We start from the raw sequence: 26,497 nt of genomic DNA, 5'->3' as shown, positions 1-26,497 counted from the left end.
CTCTTACACAAATTAGTCAATTTCTATGGTTCAAAAGCATATTTTGAAAATCTGAGATGACAGTGTTGTTAAGAAAAGGCTAAGCTTGAGAGCAAACGCATTATTTTAATTTTATTTGCGATTTTCAGAAATCGTTAACGTTGCGTTATGCTAATGAGCCTGAGGCTTAGTCACAATCCCGGATCCGGGATGGGGAGTTTCAAGAGGTTAAGGAGGCTGGTTTATACTATGGGTGTGTTCGTAAATTCAATCTGGTGTACCAGAGTGCGCTCTTGGCATTTGTAAACTCAGAGCATTGTCAGATTGTCCTTTCGCAAATTCAGAGCTTTTCGCTCTAGGGGGCGTTTAGAGCGCACACTGAACACTCTGGCTGAGGAGTAGGATTGAGCCGAGCGTTCTGACCTAACAAGTGCAGTCAAGCACTCAAGGTAACTGGTTATCGTTGGCTAGCTTGCTAGCTACTTCCAGACACATTTGAGAGAAGAGCTCACTGACCATTTTACACCCCCTAGCAGAGCTGGTTAGGCTGTTTTATGTTATCCAGAGCTTTGGTGACCATAACTGTGCTGCTGGCAACAATTTAATGACACTTTTTTGTTGACGTTTACTGACATCGGCCATATTCAACGGGGGTTGAGCGTTCGTAAATTCGTCAGTTATTCTGCGCTCTGGCACACTCAGACAAGTGCTCTGAAATCAGAGAAGACAGCAAGAGCAAATTTACCAGCTATGTCTATTGACAGTTGTCACAGTGACATCATGAAGATTCTATTGAAATGGTTACTTGCATAGTGGAGTCTTTTGTTTAGACATAGCTAGCTAAACAATGAACCATAATCTCAACTCAGATCGTTACTACCCTGCATGAATCTGCAGGTAGCTAACCAACCAGTTACAATGTTAGCTAGCTAGCTAACATTAGACTATAACTAGCAATGCAAATGGATCTGAGATACAAATAATATTACTAAAGTAACACACATTAGCCAGCTAGCTAACAATAAGCTTTAAATAAACAACTTTGACAAAATTAGAAATGTGTAATATATGAAAATGTGAAGTTGAAGTCGGAAGTATACATGCACTTAGATTGGAGTCATTAAAACTTGTTTTTCAACCACTCCACAAATGTCTTGTTAACAAACTATAGTTTTGGCAAGTCGGTTAGGACATCTACTTTGTGCATGACAAGTCATTTTTCCAACAATTGTTTACAGACAGATTATTTCACTTATAATTCACTGTATCACAATTCCAGTGGGTCAGAAGTTTACATACACTAAAATGACTGTGCCCTTAAACAGCTTGGAAAATTCCAAAATTTGATGTCATGGCTTTAGAAGCTTCTGATAGGCCAATGGTTCTTAACCTTGTTGGAGGTACTGAACCTCACCAGTTTCATATGCGCATTCACCGAACCCTTCTTAATTGGAAAAATTAAATGAGTTTTTCAAATTCAAAACATAGGTATATATTTTACTGGGTCACAAAATGAACCGTGCATCAACATCACTGTGTTCAAAGAACAAAATCATCAAAACATGATTTTCACACAAAAACAAAAACATAATAATGAATATTTACTGCAAATCAGTGTGACTTCTGCTGTTTCCTTTCAGAGACCAGTTCAGAAATGCGCGGCTTTACCTTGGCAAGTGCCACTCTCATGTCATTTTCGCAACAAAGTTCCTTTTCTTTGTTTTTATGTCCAGCATCCTCGAAAAGGATTGCTCGCAAAGATATGTTGTAACAAACGGTATGAAAATCTCCAGAGCTTTCTTAGCAATAACAGGGTACATTACCATTTGTTGACACCAAAACGGTGAAAGCGTTGTTGTTCTGAAGAGTTGCTGTTGAACCTGGCTCTGCTGAATTTCAATGATTTCATCGAGGTATTTATCATTGACATCTGTTGTCTCAACACTAAACGTGAACGGCTGTCTCACCCATGCTGGATATGACTCTCTTGTAGGGAAGTATCCGTCGAGAGACTTTGCAAGCTCATCTAAGTGTGTGGCAATTGCTTGCTTCAGTTCAGCGGGTACAGAAATGTCTCCGATTCCAGATACATCTTCGATCTTACTTACACAGTTGTCCAGCAGGGGAAAGTTTGCGAAGTTATCGTTCTCTTTTCGTCGTTTCCATAATGGTAGCTTTTTTTGAAAAGCCTTCAGGTTTTCCTCCGCTTCGATGATGTTGACTCCACCGCCCTGCATCTTTTGATTGACATGATTGAGAGCTGCGTAGATATCAGCCATGTACGCTAAAATGAGAATGAACTCAGAATTTTTGAAGCAATCTGCATGACAATGTTGGTGCTCTTGCAAAAACAGGGCTAATTCCACATGCACGGCAAAAACACGAATCAGCACCTGTCCCCGGGATAATCACAGAACGTTAAAATGGTACAGAAGTACCTCGAATTCAGAGCCCATTTCTTTACACAGCTCACTGAAGATGCGGTGCCTCAGAGCACTAGTTCGCACATAGTTCACGCATTCCACTATAATTTTTAATAGTTCTGCCAGTTTTGGAGGCAAGGTTTTTGTTGCCAACCCATGCCTGTGCAGAATACAATGCGTAACAATGATGTGTGGTGCATCGGCTTTCACTAGCGCACCAAAACCAGACTTTTTTCCCAGCATGACTGGAGCTCCGTCCGAACAAATTGCAGAAACCATATCCCACGAAAGATTGTTGTCTTTGAAGAAGTCATCCACAAGTTTCTTCACATCGGCTGCATTAGTTGTTGTTGTTGTTGTAAAAAAATGTCCTGTATCACGTCGTCTTTCACATAGAGCACGAATACAGCAAGCTGGCTTAGATTGGAAACGTCTGTGGTCTCGTTGAGTTGAAGGCTGAATTTTGCCGGGCTTGAAATCAGATCTGCAACTACTTGAGCCAAGATGCCTTTGCTCATGTTCTCTATTCTGTCGCTGATGGTGTTATTTGAAAGAGGAATTTGGGATAACCTTTAACTTCAGCCTCTTTTCCCAGCATGATATTCGCCATCTTCAACACAGCTGGTTTTATGAGTGTTTCACCAATGGTGTGTGGTTTTCCCTGTTTTGCGATCAAGTAAGCAACTTTGCACGATGCTGTGAGGATCAGTTTGTTGATGGGTACAAAGCCGAGAACAGGCAGAGTAGCCTTTTCATCGAATCTGGCTCTCTTCACCTTGAATTCAGTGAGCGTTGTGTTCTTGTATTTTCCATCTCCATGCAGCTTATGGAAGTGTTCTCTTAGTTTTGCCGGTGCTCAACTTGGCATTGCAAATCATGCAGTTAGGACGCTGACTCCCATCACGTTCCGTTATACATGTAAATCCATATTGTACATATTCGTCCGACCACTTTCATTTTTTGCTCGACATAAGTAAGTATGAAGGGATTCATTTTTTTTAGAAAGAAATCACAAGATGTACCATCACGACAGTCACAAGTCGACTACTGAGCGTACCAAATTCCCTGCAGCACAGATAGGCCAAGCGATGTAGCGTGATCACCTGCAGCCAACGATGGCCAAGCGAGGTGTGTCATCATGAATTATATGAGTCGGATGTGTGTCTTGACCTCGAACCCAGGTTAAGAACCACTGTGATAGGCTAATTGACATCATTTGAGTCAATTGGAGGTGTACCTGTGGATGTATTCCAAGGCCCACCTTCAATCTCAGTGCTTCTTTGCTTGACATCATGGGAAAATCTAAAGAAATCAGCCAAGACCTCAGAAAAAAATTTGTAGACCTCCACAAGTCTAGTTCATTCTTGGGAGCAAGGAGGCCTACAAACCAGACTCAGTTACACCAGAATGGGCCAACACTCACCCAACTTATTGTGGGAAGCTTGTGGAAGGCTACCTGAAACGTTTGACCCAAGTTAAACAATTTAAAGGCAATTTTACCAAATACTTATTGAGTGTATGTAAACTTTTGTTTGTGAAAAACTGAGTTTAAATGTTTTTGGCTAAGGTGTATGTTAACTTCCGACTTCAAATGTAGCTAGCTAGACTATCTTACCAGTATACATGGATAGATACTTCTCCCTCTCTTTCACAGATGCCATGGTTGCCCTATATTTGAAGTAGTCCTGAGACAGGTGTTTTATACAATAGCCTTCTGTGTGTTCTCTTTACGACTACCTCTGCATATTTCCAATCAAATGACAGAATATTCTCAGTCTCCTTAGCTATCATACTCTAATTCCACCTGAGAGCAACACTTTCGCTTTTTACGGTTTTACTACGTGATATTGTTCAAAAAAGCTGCATTAGAAAGGATTAGCTACACATACCTACCAGCTCATGTTATAGACAGAAGCGTGCTACATGGCAGACAAATCCGAACTCATGTCTCGCCTTGTCCAGCCCTCTCATTATCTCAGCCAATCTTGACTAGTGGGAAGTTTCCTATATATTTTGGTGGCTGAAATTTCACGTTCCAGAAGGTATTTCTGCCCCAAAAAATATTTTGATAAAACAAAAGTTTAGGTTCAAATGGCTCTCCTGTGTAGTGATGCGCGACATACTTCTAGTTTCCTGAAACGAGTCGCAGTATAAATACTGTAGTATTACTTTAGTAAAAACTGGTGTAAATACTATAGTAATTAATTTAGTGTTTTTGCAGATATTACTGTAGTATTTACTATAGTGTTTTTATTTTTATTTTTTGTATTGTTTTTTAAATTATCTTTAACATAGTGGGGCATTATCCTTGGGGAAACCTGATGTAACCTCATTCCTTGGGGTGCAAGGATTGCTGCCAAGAGAATGTGCTGGTTTAAAAATCTTCTCTTCTCTCCTCAGAAAAGATCATAGATAATATTCTGACAGCCACAAAGAGCTATGGTCTGGAAGATGAGCTGGACAGGTATTTCACACCTCTAACTCGGCAACATCAGGGGGCATCTTGGGGTGTTTAAAGGGTCATGCCTGCCTCTCAAGACATTCAGAAACTAACCTGTATGCAAACTCTCAGCTTACTCAGAAATATTCTAGCCTGGTCCCAAATATGTTTTTGCTGATTTGCCAATTTTTGGTCATTGTCATGCCAAAACAACCATATAAATTGGCTAGACAGCACAAACAGATCTGGGACCAGGCAAGAAATATGTTCTACCAATCCCGAAAACATTGCTGATTTTCCAGTGTTCTGTCTTGTTAAGGGCTTGGTTCTTCCCACGACCATTATTTGCTGACCTGATATCATCAACTAAGGAAATTGGGAATGTGTTTAATTTTCCACCTGGAATGTAAAACTCAGTCTTAACACAGGTCACATTCTCTACTACATAATGGTGTCAGGGAACCTGATAGCAATTGCACAACTACACATAATATCAGAATAAATCACTGCAGTACTTGTCATTTTCCTCTCTTCACAAACCTCACAGAAATGTTGTTTTTCTGCTGTTCTTTTCCTGCTCCTCTAGTCTGAGTTGTAAAAAGTGCATAATCATGGGAAATGGTGCTATTCTGACCAACAAGTCTATGGGTGCAAGGATTGACGAGTACAATGTGATTGCAAGGTCAGTTTTAAAAGGCACATCAACTCCAGGGTTCTTAAATAATATTTTCTAGATTCCTTACATCCTCTATCCTCGCCTCCTTCTCAAGAGCACTAGAGGAGAACATCCAACGTTCTGACCTTCTCCAATATGTTTTGAGAAGGAGGCGAAGAGAGTGGATGCGAGGAATTAAGGAAAGACCAATTGAGTAAGAGCCAGTGATTGTGAGAACCATATGTTTATAGATTCCTAGTCCCAGTTGACCTGTGTGTGTTGCAGGTTGAACGAGGCCCCAGTGAGTGGCTATGAGAAAGATGTGGGCTCCCGGACCACTATGCGTATCACCTACCCAGAGGGAGCCATCCAGAAGACTGAACGCTACGAACAGGACTCCCTCTTCGTTCTCTCTGCCTTCAAAACTCTCGACTTCAAATGGCTGCGGTCCATGATCTTTAAAGAGAGGCTGGTAAGTGGTAATCCAGTTCCTACAACGTTAGGTAAAGTTCCAATTGAATCCCAATTCATGGAGAAAACGTTAAAGCCATGTCATGAGAACATCAGGGTTGGGCTCAATTCCAATTTAATTTCAAATTAAATTCTGGAATTCAAGCAGGAAGTGGAGAATTTACTTGGAATTTACTTGTCATATTGTAAAAGAAAATCATCCCTGGAATGGAATTGGAATTCAGACGGTCTGAATTGGAATTGAATTGGAAAATAAAAAAATATTTAAATGGAATTGTTATTTAGAATTTTTTAACTTGAGTTGTATTATAATTGGGCAAATTCCTGTTACTGGAGTTAATGCAATTAGCATTGAAATTGAATGCAAACTATCTTTAAATCAGTTTTCATTGTGAAAATTATCTTCCCCAAACTTGAAACTCAGGCAGTGCTTATGTATGCCAGTTAGGCTCTACAACCCTTGTAAAGCAGATTAACGTGCTTAATTGTAAGACGTTATTTAGCTACTTTAGTTGTTATTCAAACTTTATCAAAACATACAGTACCAGTCAAAAGTTTGGACACCTACTCATTCAAGGGTTTTTCTTTATTTTTACTATTTTCTACATTGTTGGTTGATTTTGGAGGCCAGGTCATCTGATGCAGCACTCCATCACTCTCCTAGTTGGTAAAATAGCCCTTACACAGCCTGGAGGTGTGTTGGGTCATTGTCCTGTTGAAAAACAAATGATAGTCGCACTAAGCGCAAACCAGATGGGATGGCATATCGCTGCAGAATGCTGTGGTAGCCATGCTGGTTAAGTGTGCCTTGAATTCTAAATAAATCACAGACAGTGTCACCAGCAAAGCACCCCCACACCATCACACCTCCTCTGTGCTTCACGGTGGGAACCACACATGCAGAGATTATCCGTTCACCTACTCTGCATCTCACAAAGACACGGCGGTTGGAACCAGAAATCTCAAATTTGGACTCATCAGACCAAAGGACAGTTTTCCACCGATCTAATGTTGATTGCTCGTGTTTCTCGGCCCAAGCAAGTCTCTTCTTCATATTTGTGTACTTTAGTAGTGGTGTTTTTTAAGCAATTCTACCATGAAGGCTTGATTCACGCAGTCTCCTCTGAACAGTTGATGTTGGGATGAGTCTGTAACTTGAACTCTGTGAAGCATGTATTTGAGCTGCAATTTCTGAGCCTGGTAACTCTAATGAACGTATCCTCTGCAGCAGAGGTAACTCTGGGTCTTCTTTTAGTGTGGAGGTCCTCATGAGAGCCAGTTTCATCATAGTGCTTGATAGTTTTGCGACTGCACTTGAAGAAACGTTCAAAGTTCTTGACATTTTCACTATCCACTGAGTTTTTAAACTACAGTAGGGAGTGCGATATGGTTTAATGTGCCAATAATTGCCAGCATCTTAAAGCTAGAATTGGGATCATGTATACTCTGCTAATGACCATAAACATTTTTTTAGGAATTTAGCGAACTTGGAATTTGTGGTAAGTGCATGCTGGCCGCCATCTTTATGCATCTCCACTTTTGAACACTTATGGGAGATTCTGGAGCGGACCCTGAGACAGTGTTTTCCACCACCATCAACAAAACACCAAATCATGGAATTTCTCATAGAAGAATGGTGTCGCATTCCTCTAATAGAGTTCCAGACACTTGTAGAATCTATGTGAAGGGACATTGAAGCTGTTCTGGCCCATGGTGGCCCAATGTCGTATTAATACACTTTATGTTGGTGTTTCATTATTTTGTCACGTACCTGTTTATACCCATCTTTACCACACTGTTTACCACAATTGGCAGGGTAGCCTAGTGGTTAGACCATTGGACTAGTAACCGGAAGGTTGCAAGTTCAAGTACAAATCTGTCGTTCTGCCCCCGAACAGGCAGTTAACCCACTGTTCCTAGGCTGTCATTGAAAATAAGAATTTGTTCTTAACTTACTTGCCTAGTTAAATAAAGGTAAAATAAAAATTGGATATTACTAGATAATAATAGCCTTATAATCTGACTTTGGAACTCCGCACTTGTTGTGACTGGAGAATTCATATTTACTGTCATTATACCATACTGAATTGAATGAAGAATATGTATGTATTTTTTGGGGCCGCCTCAGTCCAAACAATGTAAAAAACTAAATACATTTTTGGGATGGAACACCGTTTTCAGTGTAACCTTAAATGACCACAACAGATATACAACATGTAGAAAAGATAATGTATCTCGATATTTTTATCACCAGAATAAAAGCTAAACAGTCTGGGAGAAATGAAAGTTCCCAAGACAATTAATTTAGCAGTATGTATTTTGTTATAAGAACACATCCTTAGCCATGGCAAATGCATAAAATTGCAGGAAATGAGTGTTAAGATGGCAACATTTTCTCTCAGCTCCATGGCAGAATATGTAGAAACGCAGGAAATTTGCTTTAAACCTGTAACATTTTCTCTACACCTCCAAGATGGGAGCCTCTAAAATGTTCTCCAAAATTCAGCCATCGCAATTGGCCGACCACATCCATTGCCATGCCCCCTTCCACACCCACTAGCTAAGCCACTTTTTGATCCAGAAGAAACCCTGAAATACACTTTCAAGTTTGAGGGAGTTTATTTTCCTGGTACCACTCCACCAGGGCCCTCACCTCCTCCCTGTAGGCTGTCTCATCATTGTTGGTAATTAAGCCTACCACTGTAGTGTCGTCTGCAAACTTGATGATTGAGTTGGAGACGTGCGTAGCCATGCAGTCATGGGTGAACAGGGAGTACAGGAGGGGGCTGAGCACACACCCATGTTGGGCTCCCTGTTGAGGATCAGTGTAGCGGTGGTGTTGTTGCCTGCCTTCACCACCTGGGTCAGCCTGTCAGGAAGTCCAGGATCTAGTTTCACAGGGCAGGGTTCAGAACCAGGGCCCGAGCTTAGTGATTAGCTTGGAGAGCACTATGGTGTTGAAGGCTGAGCTGTAGTCGATGAACAACATTCTTACATAGGTGTTCCTCTTGTCCAGATGGGATAGAGCAGTGTGCAGTGCGATGGTGATTGCGTCATCCGTGGATCTGTTGGGGCAGTATGCCAATTGTAGTGTGTTTAGCATGTCGGGTAAGGTGGAGGTGATATGTTCCTAACTAGCCTCTCAAAGCATGATGACAGAAGTGAGTTCTGCTGGGCGATAGTCATTTAGTTCAGTTAACTTCACTTTCTTGGGTTCAGAAACAATGGTGGACATCTTGAAGCAAGTGGGGACACAGAATGGGATTGGGAGGTGTCATTGTCCTTGTGGAATTTCTCTGTCTTCATTTAAGGGGTATAACTCTAATCCCTGCTTGTAAATCAATGTGAATATAATAATAACCATACAGTACATTTTAATCCAAAGTTTTAGAGCAGCATTCCAATGTTGCTTTTTAGTATAGAGGGCAATGACATTTTAAGGTTGCTTTGTAGAGGGCTGTGACTGACATGGTTTTGGTCTCTGAGAAGAAAAATGTCTAGCTCTGGTTACAGTCACTATGGTCATTGCTTCATGGTTGAATGGGAATAGAACACATACAACACATTCCTACTTTCAAAATAACAGCATACCTTATTCTCCCTTCCTCGCTTCATTCTCCAATCTTTACAGAAGGATGGGTCAGAGTCAAATCAATCCTATAGTATTGTATCTGAAGTTGGCATTAATTGCATGGATATGGACATCTATAGGGGCTCCATAGACAGACTCCCTCCTGTCCTTGTCGATGCTCTGATCACTTAGAGCAGGAGGTGGGTCAGGGTGTGTGGGTTTCAGAGGGTTGGGGGGGGGAGCAGGGCTGGAGGCTGACAGGCTATGGGATTCAGGGGTCTGATGCGCATCAGAGAGCAACAGTATCTCAGATCTGGGCTTTCCTGGCCTGCCCAATGCCCATAGACAGACAGTGAATGGATGGATGATAGGCATATCACTGGGGTGGTCCTGTGAGTCTGGATCACTATTCACACAGTGACAGACAGGTGGGTATTTCTATTTATTGTTGGATCCCCTACTCTTCCTGGGGTGCAGACACATTAGGCATATCATACAATAAAATAAAACAGTATATCATATAACATCATTACACAAATACATACAGTGCATTCGGAAAGTATTCAAACCCATTGACTTTTTCAACATTTTGATAAATAACATCCTTATTGTAAAAAGTATTAAATCGTTTTTTCCCCTCATCAATCTACACACAATATCCCATAATGACAAAGGTTAACAGGTTTTTAGAAATGTTTGGAAATGTATTTAAAAAAATGTTTTAAATACCTTATTTACATAAGTATTCAGACCCTTTGCTATGAGACTTGAAATTTAGCTCAGGTGCATCCTGTTACCATTGATCTACAACTTGATTGGAGTCAAATCAAACTTTATGTCACATGCGCCGAATACAACATGTGTAGACCTTACCGTGAAATGCTTACTTACAAGCCCATAACCAACAGTGGAGTTCAAGAAAGACTAAAAAATATTTACCAAATAGACTAAAGTAAAAAAGATCAAAAAGTAACAATAAAATAACAATAACGAGGCTACATATAGGGGGTACCGGTACCGAGTCAATGTGTGTGGGTACAGGTTAGATGAGGTAATTTGTACATATAGGTAGGGGTGAAGTGACTATGCATAGATAATAAACAGTGAGTAGCAGCAGTGTAAAAAACAAATGGGAGTGGTGTCAATGTAAATAGTCCAGTGGCCATTTTATTTATTTAGTCTTATGGTATGGGGGTAGAAGCTGTTAAAGGGTGGTATACTCCTCAATGCCATTGGATGAATCCCGGAACATATTCCTGTCTGTGCTAGCAAAACAGTCCTGTAGCAGAGCATTCCCGTCATCTAACCACTTCATATTTAGCGAGTCACTGGTACTTCCTGCTTTTGTTTTTGCTTTTAAGCAGGAATCAGGAGGATAGAATTATGGTCAGATTTGCCAAATGGAGGGCGAGGAAGAGCTTTGTATGAATCTCTGTGTTTGGAGTGAATGTGGTCTTGAGTTTTTTTCCCTCTGGCTGCACATGTGACATGCTGGTAGAAATGAGGTAAAACGGTTTTAAGTTTGCCTTCATTAAAGTCCCCGGCCACTAGGAGCGCCGCTTCTGGATGAGCATTTTCTTGTTTGCTTATGGCCTTATAGAGTTGGTTGAGTGCGGTCTTAGTGCCAGCATCAGTTTTTGGAGGTAAATAGATACAGTAGTTATGAATAATATAGATGAGAACTCTCTTGGTAGATAGTGTGGACTACAGCTTATCATAAGGTACTCTACCTCAGGCGAGCAATACCTCGAGACTTCTTTAATATTAGAGATCACGCACCAGCTATTATTGACAAATAGACACACACCCCCACCCCTCGTCTTACCAGACGTTGCGTCTCTGTTCTGGTGGTGCATGGAAAATCCCGCCAGCTCCATTTTATCTGTGTCGTCGTTCAGCCATGACTCTGTGAAACATACGTTTTTCACCGATTTTTTTAATGTCCTGTTGGTAGGATTATCTTGATCGTAGTTAGTCGGTTTTATCTTCCAATGATTGCACGTTGGCCAATCGAACGGATGGCAGTGGGAGTTTACTCGCTCGCCTACGAATTTTCAGAAGGCAGCCCGACCTCCGCCCCCTTTTTCTCTGTATTTCCTTCACTGAAATCACAGGGATTTCGGTCTGTTCCCGGGAAAGCACTATATCCTTCGCATCAGGCTTGTCGGACTCATTAAAGGAAAAAGCTTCTTCCAGGTCGAGGTGAGTAATCGCTGTTCTGATACACCTGAAACCCCACCTCTTCAAGGAATACCTAGGATAGGATAAGTAATCCTTCTCACCCCCCCCCCCCTTAAATGATTTAGATGCACTATTGTAAGTGGCTGTTCCACTGGATGTCAGAAGGTGAATTCACCAATTTGTAAGTCGCTCTGGATAAGAGCGTCTGCTAAATGACTTAAATGTAAATGTAAATGATGTCCAGAAGTCCTTTTCGGTCATAAAAGACGATAGCAGCAACATTATGTACAAAATAAGTAAAGAAATATGGGACAAACAACGCAAAAAAAAACTAACAAAATAGCACAGTTGGTTAGGAGCACGTAAATCATCAGCCATCTTCTCCGACGCCATTTTCGTTCTGACTGTAATAAGAGCGATGTTGATTGCTTTTGCCGATCACTCATCATCTTCAACCATCAGTGAGTCGATGGCTTGAACAGTCTTGCTGGAAATAGAATACAATGTAAAAATGTGCAGCGTACAGTAAAGACCAGCAGGTGATTTATTTAAGCATTATTTTGGTCAACTAACCATTTCAGCACCGTTTCATACTGCTTTGAGACAAGCTTGGGGACTGGTCTTGATAAATCAATTATATTTTTATTTTCACGGAATTTCAGTTTGGGTATTGGTTAGCCTACAATTAGGGTGTGGAAATGTTAGGATTATCTCCCTTTAGTAGCCTTCTCCTGACCGGTCATGTTGTACAGCGACATATTTTCCTAATGGAAACTCTGAGGGTTTCGTTTATAATTTTTCTTGGAATAGGAACAACATATTATGAATCAAATTAAGCTCCATTTCTTAAAATCAATTCCATATACTATGTTCTTACAAAAAAGTGTTTAAATTCTCTAGTACAGCCAATATTAAAAACTGTCAAATGCTTCTCAAAGATGCCCTCTGGTGGTCAAATTAGCACTAACTATCATTAATTGCAACAATGGCTGACACTTAAATAACGTGCCATAGAATTATGCGGCAGTCCGCAAGCTGTGCTGCAGTACGACGCAACTTTTAAAAGAACTGCTGTATAAGCACGAATGTTCCAAAATGCAATTTAGCGGGAAGACACTATTCTCAAAAGTAATCGCAAATGCAATTATGCATATAATGCTTAATTATTAGGCTCTACACCAGTTGTAAAGCAGATTATGTGCTTAATCTTAAGTTATTTGGCCACTTTAGTTGTGATATATAGTTGCGAGTATGATTTGAATTCGCAGCAAAAAGGCATGCGCTGTTTCTTGCCTTAAGCTGGGCATCATACACAAGTGATAATATATCATTCACAAGTTATAGTTATAATTTTGCACGCCCAATTTTTCAGTTTTTGATTTGTTAATAAAGTTTGAAATATCCAATAAATGTCGTTGCACTTCATGATTGTGTCCCACTTGTTGTTGATTCTTTACAAAAAAATACAGTTTCATATCTTTATGTTTGAAGCCTGAAATGTGGCAAAAGGTCGCAAAGTTCAAGGGGGCCGAATACTTTCGCAAGGCACTGTAACTAACACTGCAATACAGCCCATGAAGTAGTGGCCTTCACTAAAGACATTCATTTCAAAATGTATTTATCCCAAGTACTTATGCAAAGCATTTATAGTGCAAGTTGTGGTTGTATGTCCTCAGTTCAGACAAGATGGCGCCGACAGACACGGTCACCCTGTTTCTATCTCCCTGGCAACTTTGCAGTATTTCGCTTTATTGGTGTTATGACTTACATTATTTTCTCCGAAAGTTTCTAGTATCATTTCCTACAACCGAAAAATAACTTTTGAACATTTGATCGGCGGTCACTCACCAGACATTTGACGAGAAATTACTTCCCTAACCTGGATCTTTTGTTTGGATTTCCAGAGGCAGCCCCATTCATCCCAGACGCTCCACCAGAGGGAGGAGTTCTAGTCAGGCTGCGAGCAAACCATCCACCGCTTCCGAGTATATTACTCGCTAAAACATTCAGCCCCCTGGACAATAAAGTAGATGAGCTCAGGGCTAGGATCTCCTTTCAGTGAGACATTAGTTACTGTAACATGCTCTGTTTTACGGAATCAAGACTCTCTCCGTATATATTGTCCCCATCCATACAGCCAACAATGTTCTCTTTACATTGCGCTGACAGGAAGAAAGAACTCTTTGGAAAAAACTAAGGTGGGAGGTATGTCTCATGATTAACATATCATGGTGTGATTGTGGTAATGTACAGGAATTCAAGTCCTTTTGTTTTCCCGATCTGGAATAACTCACCATCAAATGCAGACAACATTAACTCCCAAGATCATTTTCTTTGTCTATTGTCACTGCCCTGTATATTTCTCCCCCAAGCCGACACCGCAATGGCTCATGAGGAACTACACTGGACTTTGTGCAAACTGGAAACTACATATCCTGAGGCCGCATTATTGTAGCTGGGGTCTTTAATAAAGGAAATCTGAGGCAAACGCTCCCGAAAATCTACCAACACATCTCCCGTGCTACACATTGTTACTCTCCCTTCTGGGAAGGCTACAAGACCCTTGCCTGCTCCACCCTTCGGCAAATCAGATCACACCTCCACCTTACCCAACTTTCTTGACCAACTACAATTTGTATACCGACCCAACAGATCCACAGATAGGGCTGTTACGGTGACCATATTACAGCCACACCGGCAGTCACTAGTCATGACCTCAGTAATATTCCACAGGACCGTTTAGTCACCGTAACGAGGCTTCTCTTAACTCTGATGCTCCTGATGGTCATTAGTAGCCTACCAAGCTTGCTAACTGCCTGGTACTCAGCACTCTATTGTCCCTCTAACCACTCTGACATCAATGCAAATGTGATCAAAAATCAAATCATGTTGAGCAACATTTCTATAGCCTATGCAATTACGTGAGAAAGCAGTTTTGATGGCATCTATTAAAAAGAGGAGGATCCCATCAGTTTTCTATAGGCTAGGCATACTTTCTGGATATTAAACACTTTGCTTCTCTTTACAACAGCAGTATAGCCTACCTGGCTGTCATGAACATTAACCATGGGAAAAGTGTCCTCCATTCGCTATTTGCATAGATTACATGTTTTTTTCCCCCTGTCCCTGTTTCGAGACAGTTGCGGGATAATGATCCATTCTAAATCAAATCAAATTTCACACATATTATTTACAGAAGGAAACACAGATGATACAAAGCCTGTACTGTGAGGTGTTCTTTACTTGCTTTTTATAAACTCATAGCCCATAAAAGGAACCCCATGTGACTAAGCCGGTCTGAGGTTATCTGGAACACCTCTGTGAAGTATATACAGCATGCTTAGTGCAGTAGAGTGGCCTCCCCAGAGAAAAATAAGCCCTGATTTCCTGGACCTCCTCCCACCACAGTAGGCTAGGTTACGACCTGGAACGTTTGGGCTCTCCTCCCTGCCCATCAGACCTAGCTTGGGATCTTGCTACAGGACCTGGAACTCTGTCTGTGTGACTGACATGTGACAGGTTCAACATAACAAAAACGTTGGGTATATTCTGTTGACGATGGCATGTTGAATCTGAACAAGACCATGGACAATATACTTCATCATAAATCAAATAAAGGCAATACTCAATAGTAAGTGTCATCTTAATATAATAATAATATAATATATCCCATTTAGCAGACGCTTTTGTCCAAAGCGACTTACAAGTCGGCTGGGGCCAATACTTTTACATATGGGTGGCCCCAGCGGGAATCGAACCCACGACGCTTGGCGTTGCAAGCGCCATGCTCTACCGACTGAGCCACACTTTTCACCCTCTGAACAACCAGGTGAAACCTGAGACCATATGTTTTTGGTTTACCTAGGGGAGTGGGGACTGTGTCCCTGGTCCTGGCTTTATGTGTCCCTTGCTGTGATGTTGTTGCCCCATTAGAATCAGAAAAGCTCTTTATTCAGAACTGGTCTGACAGAGAGGTGGGTTGTGTCTGGGCTTGTCCTGGGCACACAGCCAAACCACCTCAAAGCCACTTGGCCATATTTTAGTCACTCTTTATTTGGAAATATCAAAAGGAAGCACTCTGGTTTATTTGTACAGGTGACGTGTGTTAAAATTCACTGACCAACTGCTAAGCATCAGCTCTCACTTTGCCAGTTTCTCAGCTGAAGAGAAGAATGTATGACTAATCATGAGGCAGAAGAACATGAGAAGCAGACCTTGTTTCAAATATGAAACTGAAATAATTTAAAATACATCGTCTGTGTTTGATTTTGCTTGGCTGACTTAATGAACCAATAGAATAGTCCCAAAATGTCAAATCTTGCCCATCTGGCATTCCAAGTAGGCTAAAGCAAAAGCTCAAAGTATTTGAAATTATTTAAATTAGTATTTGAACCCAGGTCGGATGAGAAGAGATGTTGAGGTGCTCTGGGCTGGCTGAGCTCCCTTGTAATTGATGGTCAAGTCTAGAAGCTGGATGACTTGTGCTGTTGGAGATCACCAATAGAGAGACATCACATTGTTATAGCAAGTGGTAAATGTATTACAGATGTCTTAATTTGTTTTTACCATTTTTAATGCTATTATTCAAACGAACCTTTCTTCCACTTTCTCTCGCTCTCTCTCTCTCCCTCCCTCTCTCATTCTCTCTCACTCTCTCTCACGTAGCATAGTACAGATGGGTTCTGGAAGTCTGTGGCCCATCATGTCCCCAGGGAGCCCAGTGAGATGAGGATCCTCAACCCTTACTTCATCCAGGAGGCTGCCTTCAGGTTCATTGGCCTGCCACACAACAAGGGACAGATGGGGAGAGGGGTGAGAGACTGGGAAACTAACTGATCGAAACATAATGCCATCAACCGCAATAATCAGGCCCTGATTTTATACAGCTAACAACTAGTCATTTACATAAATAGCTTGCAGAATATGTGTTACCAGGATACTCAAGGTAGTTAAATTACATTCTAAGAAATTAAATATAAAGAAAAAAAAACCTCAGCTGTTTCACACATAAGCATGTGTTAATGGCTGGGCTGGGCTGCACTGGTTCATGTTCTCTCCTTGTCTGTGTGTCTGCTCCTATCAGGACAGGTCAGCCCTGACACACAGCAGACCAGGTCAGCTCGAACATACTACCCTAACACACTGTAGACACACAGCTGACCCTCCAGGTGCCCGATAGTAGTAGCTTTTAGTAACATCCTCGTAATACTGTTTTTATTTATTTACTTTTCTGCTCTTTTGCACACCAATATCTCTACCTGTACATGACCATCTGATCATTTATCACTCCAGTGCTAATCTGCAAAATTTTAATTATTCGCCTACCTCCTCATGCCTTTTGCACACAATGTATATAGACTCCCCTTTTTTGTACTGTGTTATTGACTTGTTAATTGTTTACTCCATGTGTAACTCTGTGTTGTCTGTTCACACTGCTAAGCTTTATCTTGGCCAGGTCGCAGTTGCAAATGAGAACTTGTTCTCAACTAGCCTACCTGGTTAAATAAAGGTGAAATAAAAAAATAAAATAAAAAAATAAATGTCCACACCTAGTAGACCTGGGATGGAGATGTGGAGGCTAGAGTTGGTTGGCCCTTCTTATCAATCAGTAGCTTTGCCATAGCGTCTAAAGAAGATGCGCTTCCCTGTTGCAACATCCACACCTATATAGGCATGGCTCCGAGCCATGGAGGGAGCAAGGACTGTAGGCCTCGATTCGTCAAAGGCATGGACTACAAGGCGCCAAAACCGTTCCACTGGGATGCTGGCCCATGTTGACTCCAATGCCTACAACAGTTGTGTCTAATTTGGCTGGATGTCCTTTGGGTGGTGGACCATTCTTGATACACACGGGAAACTGTTGAGCGTGAAAAACTCAGCAGCGTATTGATATTTGTGCAATGATCTCAATATGAATTAAACACATCAATAGTACAATAAACTTAGATATCGGCCATATATGTTATGAACTTGAGTGAAGACCCAAAAGCGGTTTTAACAGAAAACAGAGTTCTTTAATGAAAATACAGGAATGGCATAAATCCTCTTCCAACGTTGTCAGCGGAACAAAAAGAACGTTAGTATAGTGCAGGATGCTCCTGCCAGGCAGACTCCGACAGGACAGGACAAGGTGGAAGCAAACGAGACGACAGCTTGCTTCTGGCATCAAAAAACACAAAAAAGAATCAGACACTGAAAGTAGCAGGAACAGAGAAAGAAATAGAGACCTAATCAGAGGGGGAAGAGAGAACAGGTGTGAAAGAGTGAATGAGCTAGTTAGAGGAGATGTAGAACAGCTGAAGAATGAGAGACAGAGAAGGTAACCTAAAAAGACCAGCAGAGAGAGAGAATGAAGAGAAAGGACAGGAACAGACATAACAAGACATGACAGTACCCCCCCCACTCACCGAGCGCCTCCTGGCGCACTCGAGGAGGAAACCTGGCGGCAACGGAGGAAATCATCGATCAGCGAACGGTCCAGCACGTCCCGAGAGGGAACCCAACTCCTCTCCTCAGGACCGTACCCCTCCCAATCCACTAGGTACTGATGACCACGGCCCCGAGGGCGCATGTCCAAAATCTTACGAACCCTGTAGATGGGTGCGCCCTCGACAAGGATGGGGGGGGAGGGACGAGCGGGGGCGCGAAGAACGGGCTTAACACAGGAGACATGGAAGACCGGGTGAACGCGACGAAGATAGCGGGAGAAGAAGTCGCACTGCGACAGGATTAATGACCTGGGAAATACGGAACGGACCAATGAACCGCGGGGCCAACTTGCGAGAAGCTGTCTTAAGGGGAAGGTTCTGAGTGGAGAGCCATACTCTCTGACCGCAACAATATCTAGGACTCTTGGTCCTACGCTTATTAGCGGCCCTCACAGTCTGCGCCCTATTACGGCAAAGTGCCGACCTGACCCCCTTCCAGGTGCGCTCGCAACGCTGGACAAAAGCCTGAGCGGAGGGGACGCAGGACTCGGCGAGCTGAGATGAGAACAGCGGAGGCTGGTACCCGAGGCTACACTGAAAAGGGGATAGACCGGTAGCAGACGAGGGAAGCGAGTTGTGGGCGACTCTGCCCAGGGGAGCTGTTCTGACCAAGACGCAGGGTTACGAAAAGAAAGACTGCGTAAAATGCGACCAACAGTCTGATTGGCCCGTTCGGCTTGACCGTTAGACTGGGGATGAAAGCCGGACGAGAGACTGACGGAAGCCCCAATCAAACGGCAAAACTCCCTCCAAAATTGAGACGTGAACTGCGGGCCTCTGTCGGAAACGACGTCAGACGGAAGGCCATGAATTCGGAAAACATTCTCGATAATGATCTGAGCCGTCTCCTTAGCAGAAGGGAGCTTATCGAGAGGAATGAAATGAGCCGCCTTAGAGAATCTATCGACAACCGTAAGAATAACTGTCTTCCCGCTGATGAAGGCAGTCCGGTGATAAAATCTAAAGCGATGTGAGACCACGGTCGAGAGGGAATGGGAAGCGGTCTGAGACGGCCGGCAGGAGGAGAGTTCCCAGATTTAGTCTGCGCGCAGACCGAACAAGCGGCGACAAATCGACGCGCGTCACGTTCCCGAGTGGGCCACCAGAAACGCTGGCGAATGGAAGCGAGCGTACCCCGAACGCCGGGGTGGCCGGCTAACTTGGCAGAGTGGGCCCACTGAAGAACGGCCGGACGAGTAGGAACGGGAACGAACAGAAGGTTCCTAGGACAAGCTCGCGGCGACGGAGTGTGAGCGAGTGCTTGCTTTACCTGCCTCTCAATTCCCCAGACAGTCAACCCGACAACACGCCCCTCAGGGAGAATCCCATCGGGGTCGGTGGAGACCTCAGAAGAACTGAAGAGACGAGATAAAGCATCAGGTTTGGTGTTTTTGAGCCCGGACGATAAGAAATAACAAACTCGAAACGAGCGAAAAACAGAGCCCAACGAGCCTGACGCGCATTAAGTCGTTTGGCTGAACGGATGTACTCAAGGTTCCTATGGTCAGTCCAAACGACAAAAGGAACGGTCGCCCCCTCCAAACACTGTCGCCATTCGCCTAGGGCTAAGCGGATGGCGAGCAGTTCGCGATTACCAACATCATAGTTACGTTCTGACGGCGATAAGCGATGAGAGAAAAACGCGCAAGGATGGACCTTGCCGTCAGAGAGAGAGCGCTGAGAAAGAATGACTCCCACGCCCACCTCTGACGCGTCAACCTCAACAACAAACTGTCTAGAGATGTCAGGTGTAACAAGAATAGGTGCGGATGTAAAACGATTCTTAAGAAGATCAAAAGCTCCCTGGGCGGAAACGGACCACTTAAAGCACGTCTTAACAGAAGTAAGGGCTGTGAGAGGAGCTGCCACCTGACCGAAATTACGGATGAAACGACGGTAGAAATTAGCGAAGCCCAGAAAGCGCTGCAGCTCGACGCGTGACTTAGGAACGGGCCAATCAATGACAGCCTGGACCTTAGCGGGATCCATCTTAATGCCCTCAGCGGAAATAACGGAACCGAGAAAAGGGACAGAGGCGGCATGAAAAGTGCACTTCTCAGCCTTCACATAAAGACAGTTCTCCAAAAGGCGCTGGAGGATGACGCACGTGCTGAACATGAATCGAGAGAGACGGTGAAAAAATCAGGATATCGTCCATGTAAACGAAAACAAAAATGTTCAGCATGTCTCTCAGGACGTCGTTAACTAGTGCCTGAAAGACAGCTGGAGCGTTAACGAGGCCGAAAGGAAGAACCCGGTATTCAAAGTGCCCTAACGGAGTGTTAAACGCCGTCTTCCACTCGTCCCCCTCCCTGATGCGCACGAGATGGTAGGCGTTACGAAGGTCCAATTTGGTGAAAAACCTGGCTCCCTGCAGGATCTCGAAGGCTGAAGACATAAGAGGAAGCGGATAACGATTCTTAACTGTTATGTCATTCAGCCCTCGATAATCACGCATGGGCGCAGGGACCCGTTCTTCTTCTGAACAAAAAAAAACCCCGCTCCGGCGGGGGAGGAGGAGGAGACTATGGTACCGGCGTCGAGCGAAACCGACAAATAATCCTCGAGAGCCTTACGTTCGGGAGCCGACAGAGAGTATAATCTACCCCGGGGGAGTAGTTCCCGGAAGGAGATCAATACTACAGTCATACGACCGGTGTGGAGGGAGAGAAGTGGCCCTGGAACGACTGAACACCGTGCGCAGATCGTGATACTCCTCCGGCACCCCTGTCAAATCGCCAGGCTCCTCCTGTGAAGAAGAGACAGAGGAAACAGGAGGGATAGCAGACATTAAACAGGTTACATGACAAGAAACATTCCAGGATAGGATAGTATTACTAGACCAATTAATAGAAGGGTTATGGCGCACTAGCCAGGGATGACCCAAAACAACAGGTGTAAAAGGTGAACGAAAAATTAAAAAAGAAATGGTTTCGCTATGATTACCAGAGACAGTGAGGGTTAAAGGCAGCGTCTCACGCTGAATCTTGGGGAGAGAACTACCATCTAAAGCGAACAAGGCCCTGGGCTCCCTAACTGTCTGAGAGGAATGTCATGTTCCCGAGCCCAGGTCTCGTCCATAAAACAGCCCTCCGCCCCAGAGTCTATCAAGGCACTGCAGGAAGCAGATGAACCGGGCCAGCGGAGATGGACCGGAAAGGTAGTGCGTGATCCAGAAGGAGAGGCCTGAGTAGTTGCGCTCACCAGTAACCCTCCTCTTACTGATGAGCTCTGGCTTTTACTGGACATGAGGTGACAAAATGACCAGCGGAGCCGCAGTAGAGACAGAGGCGATTGGTGATTCTCCGTTCCCTCTCCTTGGCCGAGATGCGAATACCCCCAGCTGCATAGGCTCAGCATCCGAGCCGGCGGAGGAGGGTGGCAGTGATGCGGCAGGTGGCAGTGATGTGGAGAGGGAGCAACGGAGAACGTGAGCTCCTTTCCACGAGCTCGGCGACGAAGATCAAACCGTCGCTCTATTCGAATAGCGAGAGCTATTAAGGAGTCCAGACTGGAAGGATCCTCCCGGGAGAGGATCTCATCCTTAACCTCGACGTGGAGACCCTCCAGAAAACGAGCGAGCAAAGCCGGCTCGTTCCAGTCACTAGAGGCAGCGAGAGTGCGAAACTCAATAGAATAATCCGTTATGGATCTATTCCCCTGACATAGGGAAGACAGGGCCCTGGAAGCCTCCTCGCCAAAAACAGAACGGTCAAAAACCCGTATCATCTCCTCCTTAAAGTCCTGATACTGGTTAATACACTCAGCCCTCGCCTCCCAGACTGCCGTGCCCCACTCACGCGCCCGTCCGGTAAGGAGAGAAATGACGTAGGCGATGCGGGCTGCGCTCCTGGAGTAAGTGTTGGGCTGGAGAGAGAACACCACATCACACTGAGTGAGGAATGAGCGGCACTCAGTGGGCTCCCCAGAGTAACACGGCGGGTTGTTGATCCTGGGCTCCGGAGACTCGGAAACCCTGGAAGTGGGCGGTGGATCGAGGTGGAGTTGGTGAACCTGTCTTGTGAGGTCGGAGACTTGACGGCCAGGGTCTCAACGGCATGTTGAGCAGCAGACAATTCCTCCTCGTGTCTGCCTAGCATCGCTCCCTGGATCTCCACGGCGGAGTGAAAAGGGTCCGGAGCCGCTGGGTCCATTCTTGGTCTGATTCTTCTGTTATGAACTTGAGTGAAGACCCAAAAGCGGTTTTAACAGAAAACAGAGTTCTTTAATGAAAATACAGGAATGGCATAAATCCTCTTCCAACGTTGTCAGCGGAACAAAAAGAACGTTAGTATAGTGCAGGATGCTCCTGCCAGGCAGACTCCGACAGGACAGGACAAGGTGGAAGCAAACGAGACGACAGCTTGCTTCTGGCATCAAAAACACAAACAAGAATCAGACACTGAAAGTAGCAGGAACAGAGAAAGAAATAGAGACCTAATCAGAGGGGGAAGAGAGAACAGGTGTGAAAGAGTGAATGAGCTAGTTAGAGGAGATGTAGAACAGCTGAAGAATGAGAGACAGAGAAGGTAACCTAAAAAGACCAGCAGAGAGAGAGAATGAAGAGAAAGGACAGGAACAGACATAACAAGACATGACAATATATCCTGCCTATAGTTTACTAGGGTCCACCCAACTATCTTAATCTGAGGATCTCTCAGATTTCAATGTTCAAAATTCAATAGCAATACAATAACATGAATGCACAGAAAAACACAAACCAATTCACAAATACTGACTTAAACGACCATGAGATGGAATCAAATGTGAGTGACTGTGCCTATCAATAAACACTGTAAGATGTTTAAGTGTAGCATGTGTTTATAACAATCCCACTGCAATTTATGAAGCAATGATGTCTTGCAAGAAAAATCCTACCACACCGTAGTATGGCAGTGCAAAATCAGTGATCTCCAAGGAAAATACATATTTGCATGCAAATCTTCTTATATCCGGTCTATTCAAAAAGTGGTCAGATGAAGCAGATGCCAAACTACAGGACTGTTTTGCTATCAGAGACTGGAACATGTTTCGGGATTCTTCCGATGACATTGAGGAATACACCACATCAGTCACTGGCTTTATCAGTAAGTACGTCGAGGACGTCTCCACAGTGACTGTACGTACATACCCCAACCAGAAGCCATGGATTACAGGCAACATTCGCAATGAGCTAAAGGGTAGAGCTGCCGCTTTCAAGGTGCGGGACTCTAACCCGGAAGCTTACAAGAAATCCCGCTATGCCCAACAACGAACCATCAAACAGGCAAAGCGTAAATCCAGGGCTAAGATTGAATCATATTACACCGGCTCCAATGCTCGTCGGATGTGGCAGGGCTTACAAACTATTACAGACTACAAAGGGAAGCACAGCCGCGAGCTGCCCAGTAACACGAGCCTACCAGACGAGCTAAATCACTTCTATGCTCGCTTCGAGGCAAGCAACACTGAGGCATGCATGAGAGCATCAGCTGTTCCGGATGACTGTGTGATGACGCTCGCCGTTGCTGACGTGAGTGAGACCGTAAAACAGGTTAACATACACAAGGCTGTGGGGCCAGACGGATTACCAGGACATGTGGTCCGGGCATGTGCTGACCAACTGGCAGGTATCTTCACTGACATTTTCAACATGTCCCTGATTGAGTCTGTAATACCAACATGTTTCAAGCAGACCACTAGAGTCCCTGTGCCCAAGAACACAAAGGCATCCTGCCTAAATTACTTCAGACCCGTAGCACTCACGTCCGTAGCCATGAAGTGCTTTGAAAGGCTGGTAATGTGTCACGCCCTGACCATAGACAGCTTTTCATTCTCTATGTTGGTTAGGTCGGGGTGTGACTAGGGTGGGTCATCTCAGTGATTTTTATTTCTATGTTGGCCTGGTATGGTGGAATTCTACGCATGCTGCGCCTTGTCCAATCATTATGACAAACGTGACATAATGGCTCACATCAACACCATTATCCCAGAAACCCTAGACCCACTCCAATTTGCATACCTCCCAAACAGATCCACAGATGATGCAATCTCTATTGCACTCCACACTGCCCTTTCCCACCTGGACAAAAGGAACACCTATGTGAAAATGCTATTCATTGACTACAGCTCAGCATTCAATACCATAGTACCCTCAAAGCTCATCACTAAGCTAAGCAACCTGGGACTAAACCTATCCCTCAACGTAACCAAGACTAAGGAGATGAGTGTGGACTACAGGAAAAGGAGCACCGAGCATGCCCCCATTCTCATCTACGGGGCTGTAGAGGAGCAGGTTGAGAGCTTCAAGTTCCTTGGTGTCCACATCAACAACAAACTAGAATGATCCAAACACACCAAGACAGTCGTGAAGAGGGCATGACAAAGCCTATTCCCCCTCAGGAATCTAAAATGATTTGGCATGGGTCCTGAGTTCCTCAAAAGGTTCTACAGCTGCACCATCGAGAGTATCCTGACCGGTTGCATCATTGCCTGGTACGGCAATATCTCGGCCTCTGACCGCAAGGCATAGTCACTTTAACTATACATTCATGTACATACTACCTCAATTGGCCCGACCAAACAGTGCTCCTGCACATTGGCTAACCGAGCTATCTGCATTGTGTCCCACCACCCGCTAACCCCTCTTTTTACTCTACTGCTACTCTCTCTTCATCATATATGCATAGTCACTTTAACCATACATTTACATTTAAGTCATTTAGCAGACGCTCTTATCCAGAGCGACTTACAAATTGGTGAATTCACCTTCTGACATCCAGTGGAACAGCCACTTTACAATAGTGCATCTAAATCATTAAGGGGGGGGGTGAGAAGGATTACTTATCCTATCCTAGGTATTCCTTGAAGAGGTGGGGTTTCAGGTGTCTCCGGAAGGTGGTGATTGACTCCGCTGTCCTGGCGTCGTGAGGGAGTTTGTTCCACCATTGGGGGGCCAGAGCAGCGAACAGTTTTGACTGGGCTGAGCGGGAACTGTACTTCCTCAATGGTAGGGAGGCGAGCAGGCCAGAGGTGGATGAACGCAGTGCCCTTGCTTGGGTGTAGGGCCTGATCAGAGCCTGGAGGTACTGCGGTGCCGTTCCCCTCACAGTTCCGTAGGCAAGCACCATGGTCTTGTAGCGGATGCGAGCTTCAACTGGAAGCCAGTGGAGAGAGCGGAGGAGCGGGGTGACGTGAGAGAACTTGGGAAGGTTGAACACCAGACGGGCTGCGGCGTTCTGGATGAGTTGTAGGGGTTTAATGGCACAGGCAGGGAGCCCAGCCAACAGCGAGTTGCAGTAATCCAGACGGGAGATGACAAGTGCCTGGATTAGGACCTGCGCCGCTTCCTGTGTGAGGCAGGGTCGTACTCTGCGGATGTTGTAGAGCATGAACCTACAGGAACGGGCCACCGCCATGATGTTGGTTGAGAACGACAGGGTGTTGTCCAGGATCACGCCAAGGTTCTTAGCGCTCTGGGAGGAGGACACAATGGAGTTGTCAACCGTGATGGCGAGATCATGGAACGGGCAGTCCTTCCCCGGGAGGAAGAGCAGCTCCGTCTTGCCGAGGTTCAGCTTGAGGTGGTGATCCGTCATCCACACTGATATGTCTGCCAGACATGCAGAGATGCGATTCGCCACCTGGTCATCAGAAGGGGAAAGGAGAAGATTAATTGTGTGTCGTCTGCATAGCAATGATAGGAGAGACCATGTGAGGTTATGACAGAGCCAAGTGACTTGGTGTATAGCGAGAATAGGAGAGGGCCTAGAACAGAGCCCTGGGGGACACCAGTGGTGAGAGCGCGTGGCGAGGAGACAGATTCTCGCCACGCCACCTGGTAGGAGCGACCTGTCAGGTAGGACGCAATCCAAGCGTGGGCCGCGCCGGAGATGCCCAACTCGGAGAGGGTGGAGAGGAGGATCTGATGGTTCACAGTATCGAAGGCAGCCGATAGGTCTAGAAGGATAAGAGCAGAGGAGAGAGAGTTAGCTTTAGCAGTGCGGAGCGCCTCCGTGATGCAGAGAAGAGCAGTCTCAGTTGAATGACTAGTCTTGTAACCTGACTGATTTGGATCAAGAAGGTCATTCTGAGAGAGATAGCGGGAGAGCTGGCCAAGGACGGCACGTTCAAGAGTTTTGGAGAGAAAAGAAAGAAGGGATACTGGTCTGTAGTTGTTGACATCGGAGGGATCGAGTGAAGGTTTTTTCAGAAGGGGTGCAACTCTCGCTCTCTTGAAGACGGAAGGGACGTAGCCAGCGGTCAGGGATGAGTTGATGAGCGAGGTGAGGTAAGGGAGAAGGTCCCCGG

General features: G+C 44.5%; 1 protein-coding gene across 8 annotated transcripts in view; it reads left to right on the top strand.

Moving 5' to 3' along the window:
* Positions 1-26,497, top strand: part of LOC135556247 (CMP-N-acetylneuraminate-beta-1,4-galactoside alpha-2,3-sialyltransferase-like) — a 106,189-nt gene that overhangs the window by 58,752 nt on the left and 20,940 nt on the right. For 7 of the 8 annotated variants that reach the window (XR_010457967.1, XR_010457966.1, XR_010457965.1 and 4 more), the window contains 4 exons: positions 4,803-4,866; positions 5,429-5,524; positions 5,783-5,969; positions 16,386-16,532. Coding sequence is in view for 5 of the 8 variants with exons in the window: in XM_064989275.1 (XP_064845347.1) it covers positions 4,803-4,866; positions 5,429-5,524; positions 5,783-5,969; positions 16,386-16,532 (494 nt within the window). In the remaining 3 variants the exon portion in view is untranslated. The remainder of the gene's footprint in view (positions 1-4,802; positions 4,867-5,428; positions 5,525-5,782; positions 5,970-16,385; positions 16,533-26,497) is intronic. The other variant, XM_064989279.1, reaches the window with a different exon arrangement.

Source organism: Oncorhynchus masou, chromosome 15 (genome assembly GCF_036934945.1).
Source record: "Oncorhynchus masou masou isolate Uvic2021 chromosome 15, UVic_Omas_1.1, whole genome shotgun sequence".
Classification (NCBI taxonomy): domain Eukaryota; kingdom Metazoa; phylum Chordata; class Actinopteri; order Salmoniformes; family Salmonidae; genus Oncorhynchus; species Oncorhynchus masou.
The sequence above is the reverse complement of the archived record's forward strand: the minus strand, read 5'-3'. Positions and strand labels throughout refer to the sequence as shown.